Genomic DNA, 14,187 nt, shown 5'->3' on the forward strand with positions numbered 1-14,187 from the left:
GGACTGGCTGAAACATTAGAAGGGTGGTACTAAGAGCTGATGATATCTAGGCTTAGGGAGTGCTTCACCTGGACCCGGTGCTGACTTCGACCTTCACCTTTACTTCGCTCATTGCGTCTTACTGCAGTCCTGTTGGGTTGGTGTCATTGTCACCTCTGTAGGTGGGTACTGTGGGGCTGGGTCTGTCACTCAGTCAGTAAGTGCTTCTCACCAAGAAAAGGCAGTGAGGGGGTGCTGAGAAGGGGAAATGCAGATCCCGCAGGGCCTGTTCAGCCTTTTAGAAGTTTGCATTTTATGCCAAGGACAGCAGGACACAGGAGAGGGTCTTGAGTTGGGGAGACTTGTGTTTCAGAAAGTGATCATGGTGGGCCCGGGCTGCGGATGGAAGACCTGCAAACCTGGAACTAGGGATCCCCACTGGAAGCTGTTGCAGAACTTCAAATGAGGAATGGCACTGTCCAGAATATGCAGTGCCCTGGAGATGCAGCCCGGGGAGTGGATTCTGAGGGGCTCAGGAGTGGATGCTACAAGCTTCCCCAGGTGGGAGATGAAGTCAGGGAGGGGCCGAGGCTGACACTAAGGAGGAGCAGGTGCTTTTCCACAGATAGGCTAGAGGGGTGGAGGAGCAGCTGTGTTTCACGGCTCAGAAGTCCCAGGGAGATGGGCCCACACCAGGCAGGACTTTGGGCTCTGCCCTCAGCCAGCCAGAAGCTGAGACTATTCTAGAGCCAAGGTGTCTGGACAGCAGCCAGGAAGAGAGAACACCCATCCTTGGGCTCTTTGGCTGAGCAGGTCTCAGACCCAGTTTGGAAGTGGTTGCTATGGTGACACCTGAGCCAGTACTGCCACCATGGCTTTGCTGGAGGAGCCCTGACAGAGAAAGCTGCAGTCACAACCTGCTCCAGAGCTCAGTTGGTGCAGCTCAGGCTTCCCAACCTTAGAATCATCTTCCCAAGCGCAGTCGTTCTTAGCTTTGGGGTTTTATAAAACTCCCCAGAAAGCTTAATATATGTAGCTATTTTTTCAGTCCTGGGCGTTGAACCTAGGGCTTCAAGCGCACTGGGCAAGCATGCCATCACTGAGCTGTGTCCCCAGCCCTTTATGTTTTTATTTTGAAATGGAATCTTACTACATTGCCCAGGCTGGTCACAAACTTGTGATCCTCCTGCCTCAGCCTCCCAAGTCACTGGGGTTACAGGCATGTGCCATCTTGCCCAGCTCCCAGGCAGATTTCTAATTCAGATTGCATTCCTGGACTACAGGCATCGGTGGGCAGAAGGAGGGCAGGGGGGAGGTGAAAGTGGTCAGGGAGGGGCTTATTATGGCACCACTGCGAAGTTCAGAGTTCCAGACCTGCAGGCCACCTCCTCCTCTCCCTGTTGTGTGGGTGGCAAGCTTTTCTGGATAATGGGAAGGAGCGGAGTCACCAACGCCCCCACTTTGGTGCTCCTGGCTAGAACACCTGCCTAGCTCAGCTGAGCCGCCCCACTCGGTGCCACCCCAGCAACCCCCTGCTCTGGACCTGTGTGACATGGAGTGGACCCCTCAGGAAGAGAGGTGCCTTTAGTAGAGAAAGGCAGGACAGGCCACTCCAGCAGGGGAAGCAGGACTACCACGCTGTCTGTGAGGCCCGGGGAGGGCCTGTCAGGAGAGATGGAACATCACTCTTCGCGGAGACATCGGCCATGCTAGACACCTATCTGCTTAAGGATGATAATGAAATTAATCCGGCCTGTAGTCACTTCCCGTCCCCATGATTTATTGGCCTCATACCCCAGCGTCGCTGCATGGTGGTAATAAATGACAAGACTAGGACGTGAGGGCTTAAAGGATTCTCCTTGTGTTTAAAAAGCTGAGCCATAAGGCAAACAGACCCAGAGAGCTTGAAGGAAACCGGGGAGGTCACCGGCTCTGCTCTCTGAGCCGGGCCATTTCAAAAGCCGTTTCCTAGACTGATCAAAGCCAAGCATCTCCCCGCTCAGCTGCTCAGTCTGTACTTGATTGAGGAGTGCCTCTGCAGATTCACAATTGGGAATAATTCGACAGGGCTGGGCTGAAGTTTGCTTTTGCCCTTTCATTAATGAAAAAATCTCTCCTCAAGCACTTGCTCTTCTCTCCAAAGAGACAAGATGCTAATTATCACTCTTATTCGTTTACTAAAGCGCCCTAGTTTGAGTCACTGTATGTGCTTGAAAGCAAAAAAACTATATTTCATTTAAAAATAGGGTCTAATTCAGAGTTTTAAGTGATTCAGACTCACCTCCCTCCAATTAGTCCAAATTAGTTAGGTTTTAAAGTTAATCTTTACTGACGGCCAGTTCCTCCTCCTATCTAAACAAAGTCCCTGCTGCTGGAGCTTGAGCCCATTTCTTCTCGCCTTGTTCTGTCCTTGGGGAGAATAGGCTGTAGCGGGTCTCCACTGGATGAGTGGCTCTTCGTGTGTTTGAAGAACAGGTTTCTAGAGAGATCTGAGGACATGGCAAAAATATAGCATCTTTATGGACCAGATGCAGCCCCCTGGGAACCTCCGAAGGCCCTGTCACCTACCGGACGGCACCCGCGCCAGCTCTGGCTTGTGTGACGATGATGGTGGCTGCCAGCGCCCAGCACTGTGGACGCACATTGGCTCCATTAGTGTTGTCAACACCGCTGTGCTTTTAGGCTGGACCTGCCATTCCCCGCCCACCGTTTTCCATCAGATGAACCCAGCGAGAGTGAATTTCTGCCCCAGTCTCCTTCGGTCTCGTACAGACGAGGGGTTAAGTGAGCTGATGTCTTTACGAACACATTAAGGCGGAGGCGGCTTTCTCCCTATAATTAAGCCCGTCCTTAAGTGCTACCATAACTGGCTGGGCCCTGTGGGCTTTGCTGTGAAGGGGACCGTGCTGTTCCGGAGCCGGTGGGATCCACGGCACAGGCTCGTTCTCTCAGGTGACTGGTTTCTCTGCAGCCCAGGCTTCCTTCCTCTCCCCCACGCCCCACGTGACCTCCTGCTGGACTGTGTCACTGCCACCCACGCTGTGCCAGGGGTGGCATCGAGGGTGCAGGACAGGTGTTGGGGGCAGGACGTTTCCTCCGCAGACTGTGCCTCTCTTTCTGAGCTGCGAGGCTGGGGAGGCAGAAAGATGATGGACCCTGCGTGGTTGAAGAGCATTGCTCGTCCCAGCCGTGGGCCAGTGCAGAAATGGTCGCTGCCATGTTTGCCATTCAAAAGACATTTAAAATTCCTAGGAATGTCCCAAAGTGTCTCCTAGGGAAAGTCAGAGGTCCTTCTGGTCAGGTGTCATCTATGATCCCAAAATGAGAGGATCAGCTCCTCTGCAGGCCTCTCGCCGCCTGAACGCCTTGAGGGGCTCCGTTTGCATGGTTTGCATGGTGAGCACAGAGCATGCTGCTCCCGCACGGCTGCCCTGCTGGGCTAAGGCTTTTACCAACAGCAACTCCTCTGGTCCTCTTTACTGCCCCATGACATGCATACTGCCATTATTCCCACTCAGAGGCCCAGAGAGGCTAAGGAACTTGGCCAAGGTCACACAGTTCCTCTCATTGAGGTCCCAAGGCTGGATACAGATGAAAAATGAAATCACTCTAGAAACTGGGGCTCTGCTCAGGGCCAGAGGAATAGCCTCACCCAGTGCCAGGCTTTCGGCCCCTGTTCCCAACACCTCAGCAGCCCCGCTAGAGAGCTGGGCCTGATTTATGAAACAACCTGGTAGTTAATGTTCTCTGATATTAAACTCAAAGGGTAACTCCTCTTAAGGTCTCGTGATGAATCTGGTGGCTGTGGGTTATAAAATGCCGCCTTGTTTCCAATCCCACTTTAACATCCCTGGTGGCCAACAGTCCTTGAAGATGGCAGTCACCTTCATCAGCAGGGAGGCCAGCAGTACCAACCCTACCCACACACCCGGAGCACTCGGGTTCCCAATTTCACAGACACTTGGAGGCCCAACTCCCTGGGGAGGGAAGAAGACCAGGGTTTATCTCTAACAGACCCCAGAGGGAGTTTGCTTCTGGCCCCAGGGTTAGTTTCTAGTGAACAGTGGAGAAGCAGGAGCTCTCTGGGCCTTTTCTCTGGTTTCAGGAATCCTCTGGAGCTCTGTTCTCTCTGTGTGAGTTGATGTGTCTGTAGAAAAATCGGACAGCCCCTTCCAAACGTGCTGAAGGGACTGTGCAAGATCCCGCTGGCCCCGAGAAAAAAGAAGCCCTTTTCATCTGCCTCCAGCCTTGAAGCATCGGCGAGGGGGACAATATTGACGGGGAGAGAGCAGTGTTGGCGGGTGGCCTCTGTGACAATGTCAGTGGAATAGAATTCTGTTTTCATATAATACCGTTGTGACAGAAAGGTGGCTTCAGTAACGAGAGACACCGGGAAGGGCTCCCACGTGGTAATTTGTATTGATTTTTTGTGTCTTTGGATTTTTTTCTTCAAATAAGGAAAAATTATCATAATATTCAGATCACTGTCATCATTTGCCATAAAATCCACAGCTACAATTCCACTATTTCTCTTAAGCTGGGCCATATGAAATTGCTAGTAGTTGAGTGTTTTTGCCTATAGAAATGACAATTTTATAAGGTTAAATGTAAGTTCAACCTTATATTTATAGAAAATCTGTTTTTATGGGATAATCTCTAACTTAGGCCATACAGATAACACTTGACACCAAGAAATCTCACACTCATGTGCACCTTTTAGGAGTGACTTTAAATTGTTGACAGGATCCTTTTCTTCCCTGTATGGTCCCGGGTGCTGATTCTGATGAGGACAGCCTACAGTCATGTCTGCTGCGTCCCACCTCAGGCTGGACGCAGAGGGTCTCACAGTGAATCCTGGAACACTATGGAACCAGGAAGAATTTAATTTGAAATTACCGAGCACGCCCGTTCTGCTCTGGCTTGAGAAACATTCCCACTGCAGATTCATCGAGGGACATCAATCTTGCCCTGATTCAATTTGGTTTTCATCCCTAAAGTAGGGGCCTAGAGAATGCTCCCTGCCTCACAGGAGGATGGGACGATTAATGAGTCACCCGTAAGGAAGCGTTTGGAGCTCCTAGGACGGAACAAACAGCATCATGATTTTAACCCTTCAGATTCTGCAGCACTTTTCAAAAAGGCACTTCTGTCCTTCCCTCTGCAACAGCTGACTTGTGCAAAATAGGAAGCGGAAACCTTTCGCCCCCCACAAACATCTGTAAATGATTTTTCTGTTCTTATAATAGTGTTAAAGCGTCACATGGGGTGGAAACGTTCCAGCCCTAGAGCAGCTGTGAACGAAATTCGCTCTCACACACACACACAACTCATCCACTAATAAAATGCTTTTACACTGGCTCTTGGAAGATAATTTCAGAGTAAAATTTCCTTGGTACAAGCTGCGTCTACGCCGTCTTAAGGCCTGAGCACGGTGCCAGCAGCAAGACATTGCCAGCTCTTGAAAGGACAGTTGAACTTCTGGCAGCGCTGCTATGGGAGGCCCGTCCCTGGTGTTTGTGATTATAGAGCGAGGGTGCTCGCTTTTGGCAAAACAAAGCGTCTGACAGCAGCGGAGTATTGGCTCAACACTCAACAGGATCCGTTCGGGATTCATTCTTTGACAATTACCCAGAGTGAATCACCGACTTCCTTTTATAAAAAGATATTTATTGGCTTAGAAACAGAGCAGAGCCAGCTCCTCGTGGGGAGGAATTTTGTAACCACGTTCAAACACTCTCATAAGCGTGGTGTGTGAGGATGGCTGAGGGCTGCTTTGACTTTAATTGCATCAAATATGGAGGAGAAGTGAAAAAAATCAGCCAGAAAACACTGAATGGCTCAAGGGAGAGAAGAGGATGATGTTTGGTAATAACACAGAGTCAAGGAACTCCCCAAGTCTTCAGAGTCCCCACTGGTGATACTTTGAAGAGCCTGCTGGTCCAGCCAGCCTCTTCCCACGAGACATTCTGAACGCCAGGAGTTGGAGGCCTCTGGCACAAACTCAGGGCTGGACACAGCTGGCTGGACAGCCGTGTTGGGCCCTCTGGAGAGTTGGCTCTGTCTCTGTTCTCCCGCCGTGGGTGCACCCTGAAGGAGATTAGGTTTTAATCCTTAGGAGCTGGCGAGGCAGGCTTGTACTTTTCGATAACCAATGTGCAGCATCCTAGAAGAGAAATTACCAGTTTCTCCTTTTTTTATTCTTTTCCCCCAAACTGGGGAAGGCCAGGTATTAGAGTCCAGAACAGCCTTGGAGCTTCGGTGGAGGGAAAAATCACTTGGCTGGTAATGTTCAGAAAGGACAGTGAACTTCCTTGCTGTGATCCCGGAATGGAGGTGGGAGCTCTATTCCCTGACCCATCTGATACTGCTGGGGACAGCCCCTCCCTCAAAACAATTTACTTCTTCCAAGGAGCCAAGTTTGCCCTTAGGGTCTTAGCATTCGTTTCTCCTTCCCTGAAGGTCACTTGTACACCTGGCTGTTTCCCAGGGCCCATCAGGATCATGGAGAGAGGCACTAGCGGGCCACTTGGTCCTGGGCTTCATGGTCCCAGAAGGCCTTAGGTGAGGACCCTTAACTTCACCTCCAAAAGAGACTCTACTTAGGCACAGCACGAGCATTCCATTATGGTAAAAGTATTTATCAAGGTACACATTGAAAATCTGTGGCAATTTCTTAACAGCTCTACTAAGTTATAATTTATAGACCTTAAAGCTCACCTGTTCATAGTGTCGAATCCAGTGGCTCTAGATATATTTACAGAGTTGTGCAAAGTGACGCCATCTAGTTTCAGAACATTTCATCAGCCCAGAAGGAAACCCTGTTTTCATTAGCCTCTGCTCCTTATTTCCTCCCCTCCTGCTTTAGGCAATGAGTAGTCTACTTTCTGTGGGTATAAATGGCCTATTCTGAACATTTCATGTACCTGAGATCATACAACATGTGGTCCTGTGAGACGACTTCTTTCACTTGGCATGTTTCACATCCACAGCGTGTATCCTTTATTGTTTGGCAATTTTCTGAAGCACATCCATACAATGGACACAGTAATAAAAAAGGATGGACTGTGGGTAGGCCCAACATCGCAGACCTTATGTTGACCCTAAGAAGCCAAACACTAGGGTTCATTTTGTATGATTCCATTTCTGTCAAGCGCAGAATAGACAGAACTCATCAGTGTGATGGAAGTTGGAGAAATGACTACGTCTGGATGAGGGTGGGTGGTCATTGCCTGGGAAGGGGCGATGGATGCCATTCTCGAGACCTTGACATGCTCCTGCCGTGATGTGGGTGGCGGTCACTCAGGTAGAGTTCTTAAGCGAACATTCGATGAGCCACATACATAGAAGTGAATGGGCAGCACTCTCCTGTTGGACTTGCAAAGTTTTGATTAAAAAGTGTGTGCCATTTTTATGATTTTTATCCTTTTTTAAAAAAAATGCTACTATTGACCCAAAAGACCAAGTCATCAGTTCTGCTAGATGAATTCTCACCGAGGGAGCCGTTAGCACCCAGGTCAAGGACTAGAAGCCCCTCCCAGCCCCTCCTAACTACTACCCCCACCTTCTTCTCCATATGTCTGTTGTCATAGTTTTGACCGAGTTGTCTTTCAGCTGTATGTAAATGGAGCCATACAGTGTGTTTCTTTCCTGTCGGACTTCTTTCGCTCAACGTCATGGTTGTAAAATTTGCCCACGTGGCATGGAGCAGTAGTTAGCTCGTTTTCATTGTTTTATAATCAAGAAAAGACTCCAAATTATTTATTCATCTGAACATTGATGGGTATTTGGGTTATTTCCAATATGGGGCAGTTACAAATACTTTACAATCAAGATTTTTACTTGTTGCTGTTGAATGTAGACCTACATGTGAAATTGCTCTGGTCACATACCAGTTTTTAAAAACCTGTTTTGGCATTTCTTCATTTCTTTATATACTAGTCGTCCTAGTTCAGGCTGCCATAACAGAATACCATCAGCCAGGTGGCTTAAACAACATTTATTTCTCACAGTTCTGGCGCTTGAAGTCCAGGGTCCGGGTACTAGTGGATCCGGAGTCTGGTGAAAGCCCGCTCCCTGGTTTACAGAGGACTCTCCTTCCACTGTCTCCTCATGTAGTAGAGCAGAGAACAAGCTCTGGTGTTTGTTCTTATAAGGGCACTACTTCTGCTCCCAAGGGACCCACCTGCATGACTCCATCACCTCCCCAAAGGCCCCACCTCCTAATGTCATCATGTTGGGATTTAGAAGAATTTGGAGAAGAAGACACAAATATTTCAACCCAGAACAAGCAGGAGCCTCAAAACCCAAAACTGACTCAGCTTCTCTTGACCTCTGAGAAATGGAGGAGGGGCCTCGCCTGGCTGGGTCCACCCCTCTTTCAGGGACGACCCCCTTCCCATTTATGCCACAGGGTCCTGGCCTCCACCTGCTGGGTACTTTCCTCATCCCACTGCCTGTCTGTCGCCTCCATAGGACCATGGGTTCCTTGAGGGCAGAGACAGTGCCGTGTCATTCTAGATAGCCCCAGCCTCAGCACAGTGCCCAGGACATAGCAGTTCTTGATAAATATTTGATTTAATAAGTGAGGGAATGTAAGAACCATCCAGCCATCTAATTCCTGAGTGAAGTTGAGAAATACATTAAATTTTGAAAACTCATATATTTTTTATCTTTGCTTTCAGATATCAAATGGATCCACTATAAAAGTCTTTAAGAAGATAGCAAATTTTACTTCAGGTAACCAATATAATATTGTTAACCTTTTGTTCTCACCCAGATTTATAAAGTATTGGTTTCTGCCTCTCTCAGACATATTGTCACAAAGGTGAGATTGAGTTGTTGCTACATGATTCTCTGAAAGCTGAGAAAAGCCATTTCAATCTGTGTCTAGTCCTAAGAATAAGGGCCCTGCAAGAAGCAGGAGAGGAAAGTGTAAACCAGTTGGCCCAGAGGGCCCAGCATGAAGGAAGGTGCTGCCTTTTAATGGCTCTTAACTCAGGGCAGAATCTCAGGTCTTTTCCAACAGCACAGTAGGATGGGAGCTAACAGTGAGGTCCTCCTGGCAAACTGAGAGGAAAACTCAGATAACCACCCAGCCCAGCAAGAGCTGAACAAAAAAGATAGTCCACTAGGAAAGTCCAGGTCTCAGTGTGATAACACCCTGCAAACTTCTCAGGAAAGGGGAAACTCAAGAGGGAGCTTTTAGGGAAAAGTCAATAGGCCAGTGTCCACAGTCATCTTCCGACATCATCAGAGCAGGAAAATGCTGTCCCTAAGTCCTGTCCCAGGTTTGTCTCCAGAGCAGTTATACCCCAGCTAAAATTGCCTGTCCTCAGCCCTCAGAGGGTTCTGGACCCTTCCCCAGCAGACACCTTCTCACCCATCCTGCTGGAAGGAGGGATTTCAGATTTTTGGATTCAGTAGCAGAAGGTACCTAGTAGGTTCCAGCATCCAGTCCTTGAGGATGGGACTGCAGGGCTCCTGATGAAATAGGATTATTTGGTAGCTTTCAGGACACCCTGGAGGGACTCCACCTCCATTACTTTATGAGGCTACAGCGGAGCTGTCCTGCACAGTGGCTGTCACTGAGGCATAAGAAGGAGGGTGTCCTTATGTTGTGAAAAGGGGAAGAGCTATGTTTTTGAGACCTCAAAGATTGGGTCTTCTGAAGAGCCTGTCATCTGGGGATTGAATAGTAGATAGGTCTGGTCTCTTCATGCGATTCCAGTTAGTCACAGCCTCTGCTTCCTCCCTGTCTAATCCAGCTGAACCATGACTTGGATTACTATTCTGCTAAAACTCCAAGGCCCTGTCACAAACCCCTCTGCCATAGTCCCAGCCCTGGATGAACCCAGATATTAGCCTTTTCTGAGCCTGTGGACTGCAGTTGCAGAAGAAAGGCACTCAACAGCTGTTGGGTCACTCTACATTCATGACAGTCAACTTGACCCGAGCCTCCACACAGCCCACCTCCCCTGGGTCCCCCAGAACCCTGTCCTCTAGGTCAACCTTGCCTCCGAGCATTGACCACACAGAACCCTCGACTGTTGGCAGATGACTTCACCCTGCAGGGAGCACTGAAGTGAGAACCCAGCATCCAGCCCCACACCTGCCTACCCACTGCAGCTGCCCCATGCTCCTCCTGCCCACCTCCCAAAGCCAGCTGGCACCTGCCATCTTGTCAGCCCTCTGAGCGTTCCCGCACCACTGGCCTCTTCTCACCAGTGAGCGTGCAGCTGCTTTTTAATGGGCTGTTCCCTGCACCCCGCCCTCACTGCTTTCCTCCCCATCAGCCTTTCAGATTCCTAGTCTCTCTCACCTACAAGACCAGAAAAACCCCAGTGCCTTAATCCCCATTTTTCCCTTCCCCTTCTGCCCACGATTTCTCCAGAGCATGTTCTCGCTCTGTGCCACCTCCTTGCCCTTCTTTCAGGTCCCAGGAGGGGTCACACTCCTTTCCATCCTGGGGCCTTGGCCACTTGCTTGGCTGACTCTTGCATTCAGCTCCAACATCCCTTCCTCAAAGAACCTTCCCAGACTTAGATCTTAGGTACTTCCCTGGCATATAATTCTCGCAGAATCCTTTGCCACAGTTGGAATTAATTGTGCAGTTAGCAGTTTCACGACTCACTGGTTAGAATGTGCACGCCATTTAGGACTGAAGGAGGTCCTCTCACTCCTGGCCCTGAGCCTGGCAGCACCGCCCCGCTTCCCACAGAGGAGGTGCACCAGGTGTATTTGTTAAATGACAGGCTTGAGCCCCTCCTGCTCTGTCCCAGCAAGTGGCCATCAGCCTGTTTCCACACTTGCAGGGACAGGGAACCTGCTCCTTGCTCTAGTCCCTTCCCATCCTGCATTTACACTGTTCTGAAGATCTTCGGGTGCAGCATGGAAAAGGTTACCCGGAAGAGCTCTTGGGTTTCCAGCACAAGTGGGACTTGTCTTGAGAAGGCCAGCTAGCCCGTGGGGTGTGTGTGTTTGTTTACTTTTCCTAATGAACTGTTTTCTCTCCCTCTCTGGCGCTCAGATGTGGAGTACTCAGATGACCACTGCCATTTGGTGAGTTCAGGCTTTCTCTGCTCACTGCCGAGTTGCAGGCCTTCTGTGGCGCGAAGGGTCTCTTCAGGTGACGCTTCTACTCTGTCTTCCCTCTAGATTTTACCAGATTCAGAAGCATTCCAAGATGTGCAAGGAAAGAGACATCGAGGGAAACACAAGTTCAAAGTAAAAGAAATGTATCTGACAAAGCTGCTGTCGACCAAGGTACACTTACTGTTCCGGGAGAGCTTTTACGGCTACCTCGGGGGTGTATGATGTGTTTGACTTAATTTCCACTGAAGTGTGAAAATGTTACAAATCCCTTGTGCCTTCTAGCAAAGCAAAAGGAAAGTTTAAATTGTAAACACTTCCTATCTCCTTTTTATAAACTGCAAAGATAACAGCACTTTACAAATTCAACTGTAGGTCTTCAATCAGGGATTTTAATATTGTTCTCAATTCCTTACCCACCCTTTCACTATTATTATTTTTTAGGTTGACAGCATAATTATTCCTTTTTGTTTACTTGTTATTAGAGATAAGCAATAAACTTCCTCCTCTGAATTGCAAATAAAATGAAGGAGGGCAGTGTTAGTGACTATAAACCTGGTAAAATCTTACCAATTTTTTGTTCATATTGAAATTAGGAATTCTGTTCATATGTGTCAGATATGGAAGCCAGCAGAATACCAGGTCAGGGGCTAATTTTACTTTATCAGGCTGTTAGTGAGATTAACAGAAGTCGAGGTGATTTTTCTTTTTTTCTCCCTGAAATGACTAGCAACATAAATGCTCCTATCTACACCCAGCCCTAGTGGCTTGATGGACATGCTGCTTCAGATTACGGATAGGAGGGAATCTGCTTAGAGTTGAGGAGATTTGGTTAGTGGGCAGAGGACAGCCTGAGCCTCTTGATTTTCTCAGCTTCCCCAGAGAGCTCAGCCTATTTGCTTTTCTGTAATATACTCAAAAGCTTGGAAAGTACACAATAAAACCCTATGATGGAAATACAGGCAACAGGAAAAATTCTGGGAACAGAGCAACATGGATTGAGTTTTTCCAGGCTGAACACAATTAATGAAAGCCAAGCCTCTGTGGCTTCTTGGTTTATGTATAACAGCCCTTCCACTCCTAGAGATTGCCACCATCTCCTCCCTGTTGACTAAACAATGTTGCTATCAGCAAGAGGCTTATGAACCAAATCGAAACCTGGGCAAAGACTCCCAGGACCTTTGTCCCATACTGTGAGTGTTGGCCTCATCCGACAATTTTACATTTTCCTCTTCAGCTTGTTTTTCGCTGGTTGGCACATCATTTTCCCTGAACCTAGATTTGGTTTTCTAATATGTTTTTCAAAACGACTCCTATATTTTTTAATCTCTCAAACCTCATGCTCTCTTTTCAGGTGGCAATTCATTCTGTGCTTGAAAAACTTTTCAGAAGCATTTGGAGTTTACCCAACAGCAGAGCCCCATTTGCTATAAAATACTTTTTTGACTTTTTGGACGCCCAGGCTGAAAACAAAAAAATCACAGATCCTGATGTCGTACATATTTGGAAAACAAACAGGTGGGAATGTAGGTGATTATTGACATTTCCAAGAATCTAGGACAGGATATTAACGAAAAGGAGAGCATAGTTAGTTACAGGAGGATTCATTTTTCTCTATATCAGAGTCTTTGGGCTTGGTAAGCTATGGCATCAAAGTAGTCTCTACTTTTTTTTTTTTTTTTTGGTAAGAGGGATTAAACCCAGGAACACTTAACTACTGAGCCACATGCCCAGCCCTTTTTTATTTTGAGTCAGTGTCTAACTTAGTTGAGTTGGATCTTGCTAATTTGCTGAAGCTGGCCTCGAACCTCGTAAGCCACTGAGATTAAAGGCGTGAGCCACCACACGTGGTTGCTGTTTCTATTTTTAAATAATGCACTGAAACCATTTCTATGCTGGGAATCCTACTCTTTAGGATAAAAGTTATCTTTAACGCATGAAAAAGGCTGGTTAGAATGTTAGACCAGCAAAGGATGAAAAATTAATACGCTGTGGTTTTACCATACTGTTTTTCCATTAGAGGAAACTTTTATTGGTCCCTAAAATAATCAATTACTTTGCAATTTTCAAGCTATCAGCATCTATACTCTGTATAGAAATTTATGCTTTTATCAAATGCAATACTCAGGTAACATGAGAATTGGCCCAAAGTTCACATTGGTTTTTTGGGTCTTTTTTTTTGTTTTTTTTTTTTTTTGTATTTTAACTGAAGAAAAGGCAGGCCATCCAGATATAGTCTAGTGTCTTCTCAGAAAAGAAACAGCTCATTACCTCTATCTGAAATATTACGTGCTAGAACTGAGTAAGACTTGGAGTTGTGGGATAGAACTTCCCAGGCAAGCTCAAGCCCGTCCAGGCACTGTCAGCCAAGCCATTTTGAACAGCTTTAAAAGCCAGCGTCCCAGAGCTGTGGGTCCCATCTTCTCTCATCAGTCCAGGTCTGTTCCAGCTCCACTCTGGCTCACTCCATTCCTGTGTCCTAGCCTCTTACTCCCAGGCCCCACTCCTCCCACACCCAGCGTGGGTCCTGCGGGTTACCATTCCATGGTGAAGATTGTGGCCTCTGAGCAGGGAGGCAACCAGGATGAGAGAGCGAAGGCAGCACCAGCAGCCATGTGGCGGAGGTAGTGAGCGAGGCCAGCATCGAGACGGAGATCATGGAAGAGTGACACCATCCCCAAGTTCATGTTCACCTACTTATTTCAGTACTGACAATGTGCAAACACTAATAGGTGACAGAGGACAGGTGTGAACAAAAGAGACAACCAACCCATGTCCTCACAGAGCTTGCATTCTAAAAGGTGCGGATAGCAAGTCACATATGGTCCACTGCAGTACACAAGGTGATAAGAGAATAATCCAAGTGAGAGTTGGTGGTGGCTTAGACCAGTGTCACACTTGGAATGAGGTCAGTCTAGGAGATCTGAGTGAGAAGTTTTCATTGGTGACCATCATCTAATATAATCAAGAATTATCTGGAGAAAATTCTTGTCTGGTCCCTGGCCACTTCCAGTCTCCTCTAGCCTGCCTTTCGGTAGCAGTCGGCTTAACCCTTTCTTGTTCTGAGTGGGGCTGCCCTGTGTGTCCTACTAGTCTAAGCAGATTTGTGCACTTCATTAA

At 47.8% G+C, this 14,187-nt stretch overlaps 1 protein-coding gene across 2 annotated transcripts in view; it reads left to right on the plus strand.

Annotated features, from left to right (window-relative positions):
- Positions 1-14,187, plus strand: part of Plxnc1 (plexin C1) — a 141,339-nt gene that overhangs the window by 120,422 nt on the left and 6,730 nt on the right. For both annotated transcript variants that reach the window (XM_047548414.1, XM_047548413.1), the window contains 4 exons: positions 8,661-8,715; positions 11,006-11,037; positions 11,134-11,241; positions 12,422-12,585. In XM_047548414.1, coding sequence (XP_047404370.1) covers positions 8,661-8,715; positions 11,006-11,037; positions 11,134-11,241; positions 12,422-12,585 — 359 coding nt within the window. The remainder of the gene's footprint in view (positions 1-8,660; positions 8,716-11,005; positions 11,038-11,133; positions 11,242-12,421; positions 12,586-14,187) is intronic.

Source organism: Sciurus carolinensis, chromosome 4 (genome assembly GCF_902686445.1).
Source record: "Sciurus carolinensis chromosome 4, mSciCar1.2, whole genome shotgun sequence".
Classification (NCBI taxonomy): domain Eukaryota; kingdom Metazoa; phylum Chordata; class Mammalia; order Rodentia; family Sciuridae; genus Sciurus; species Sciurus carolinensis.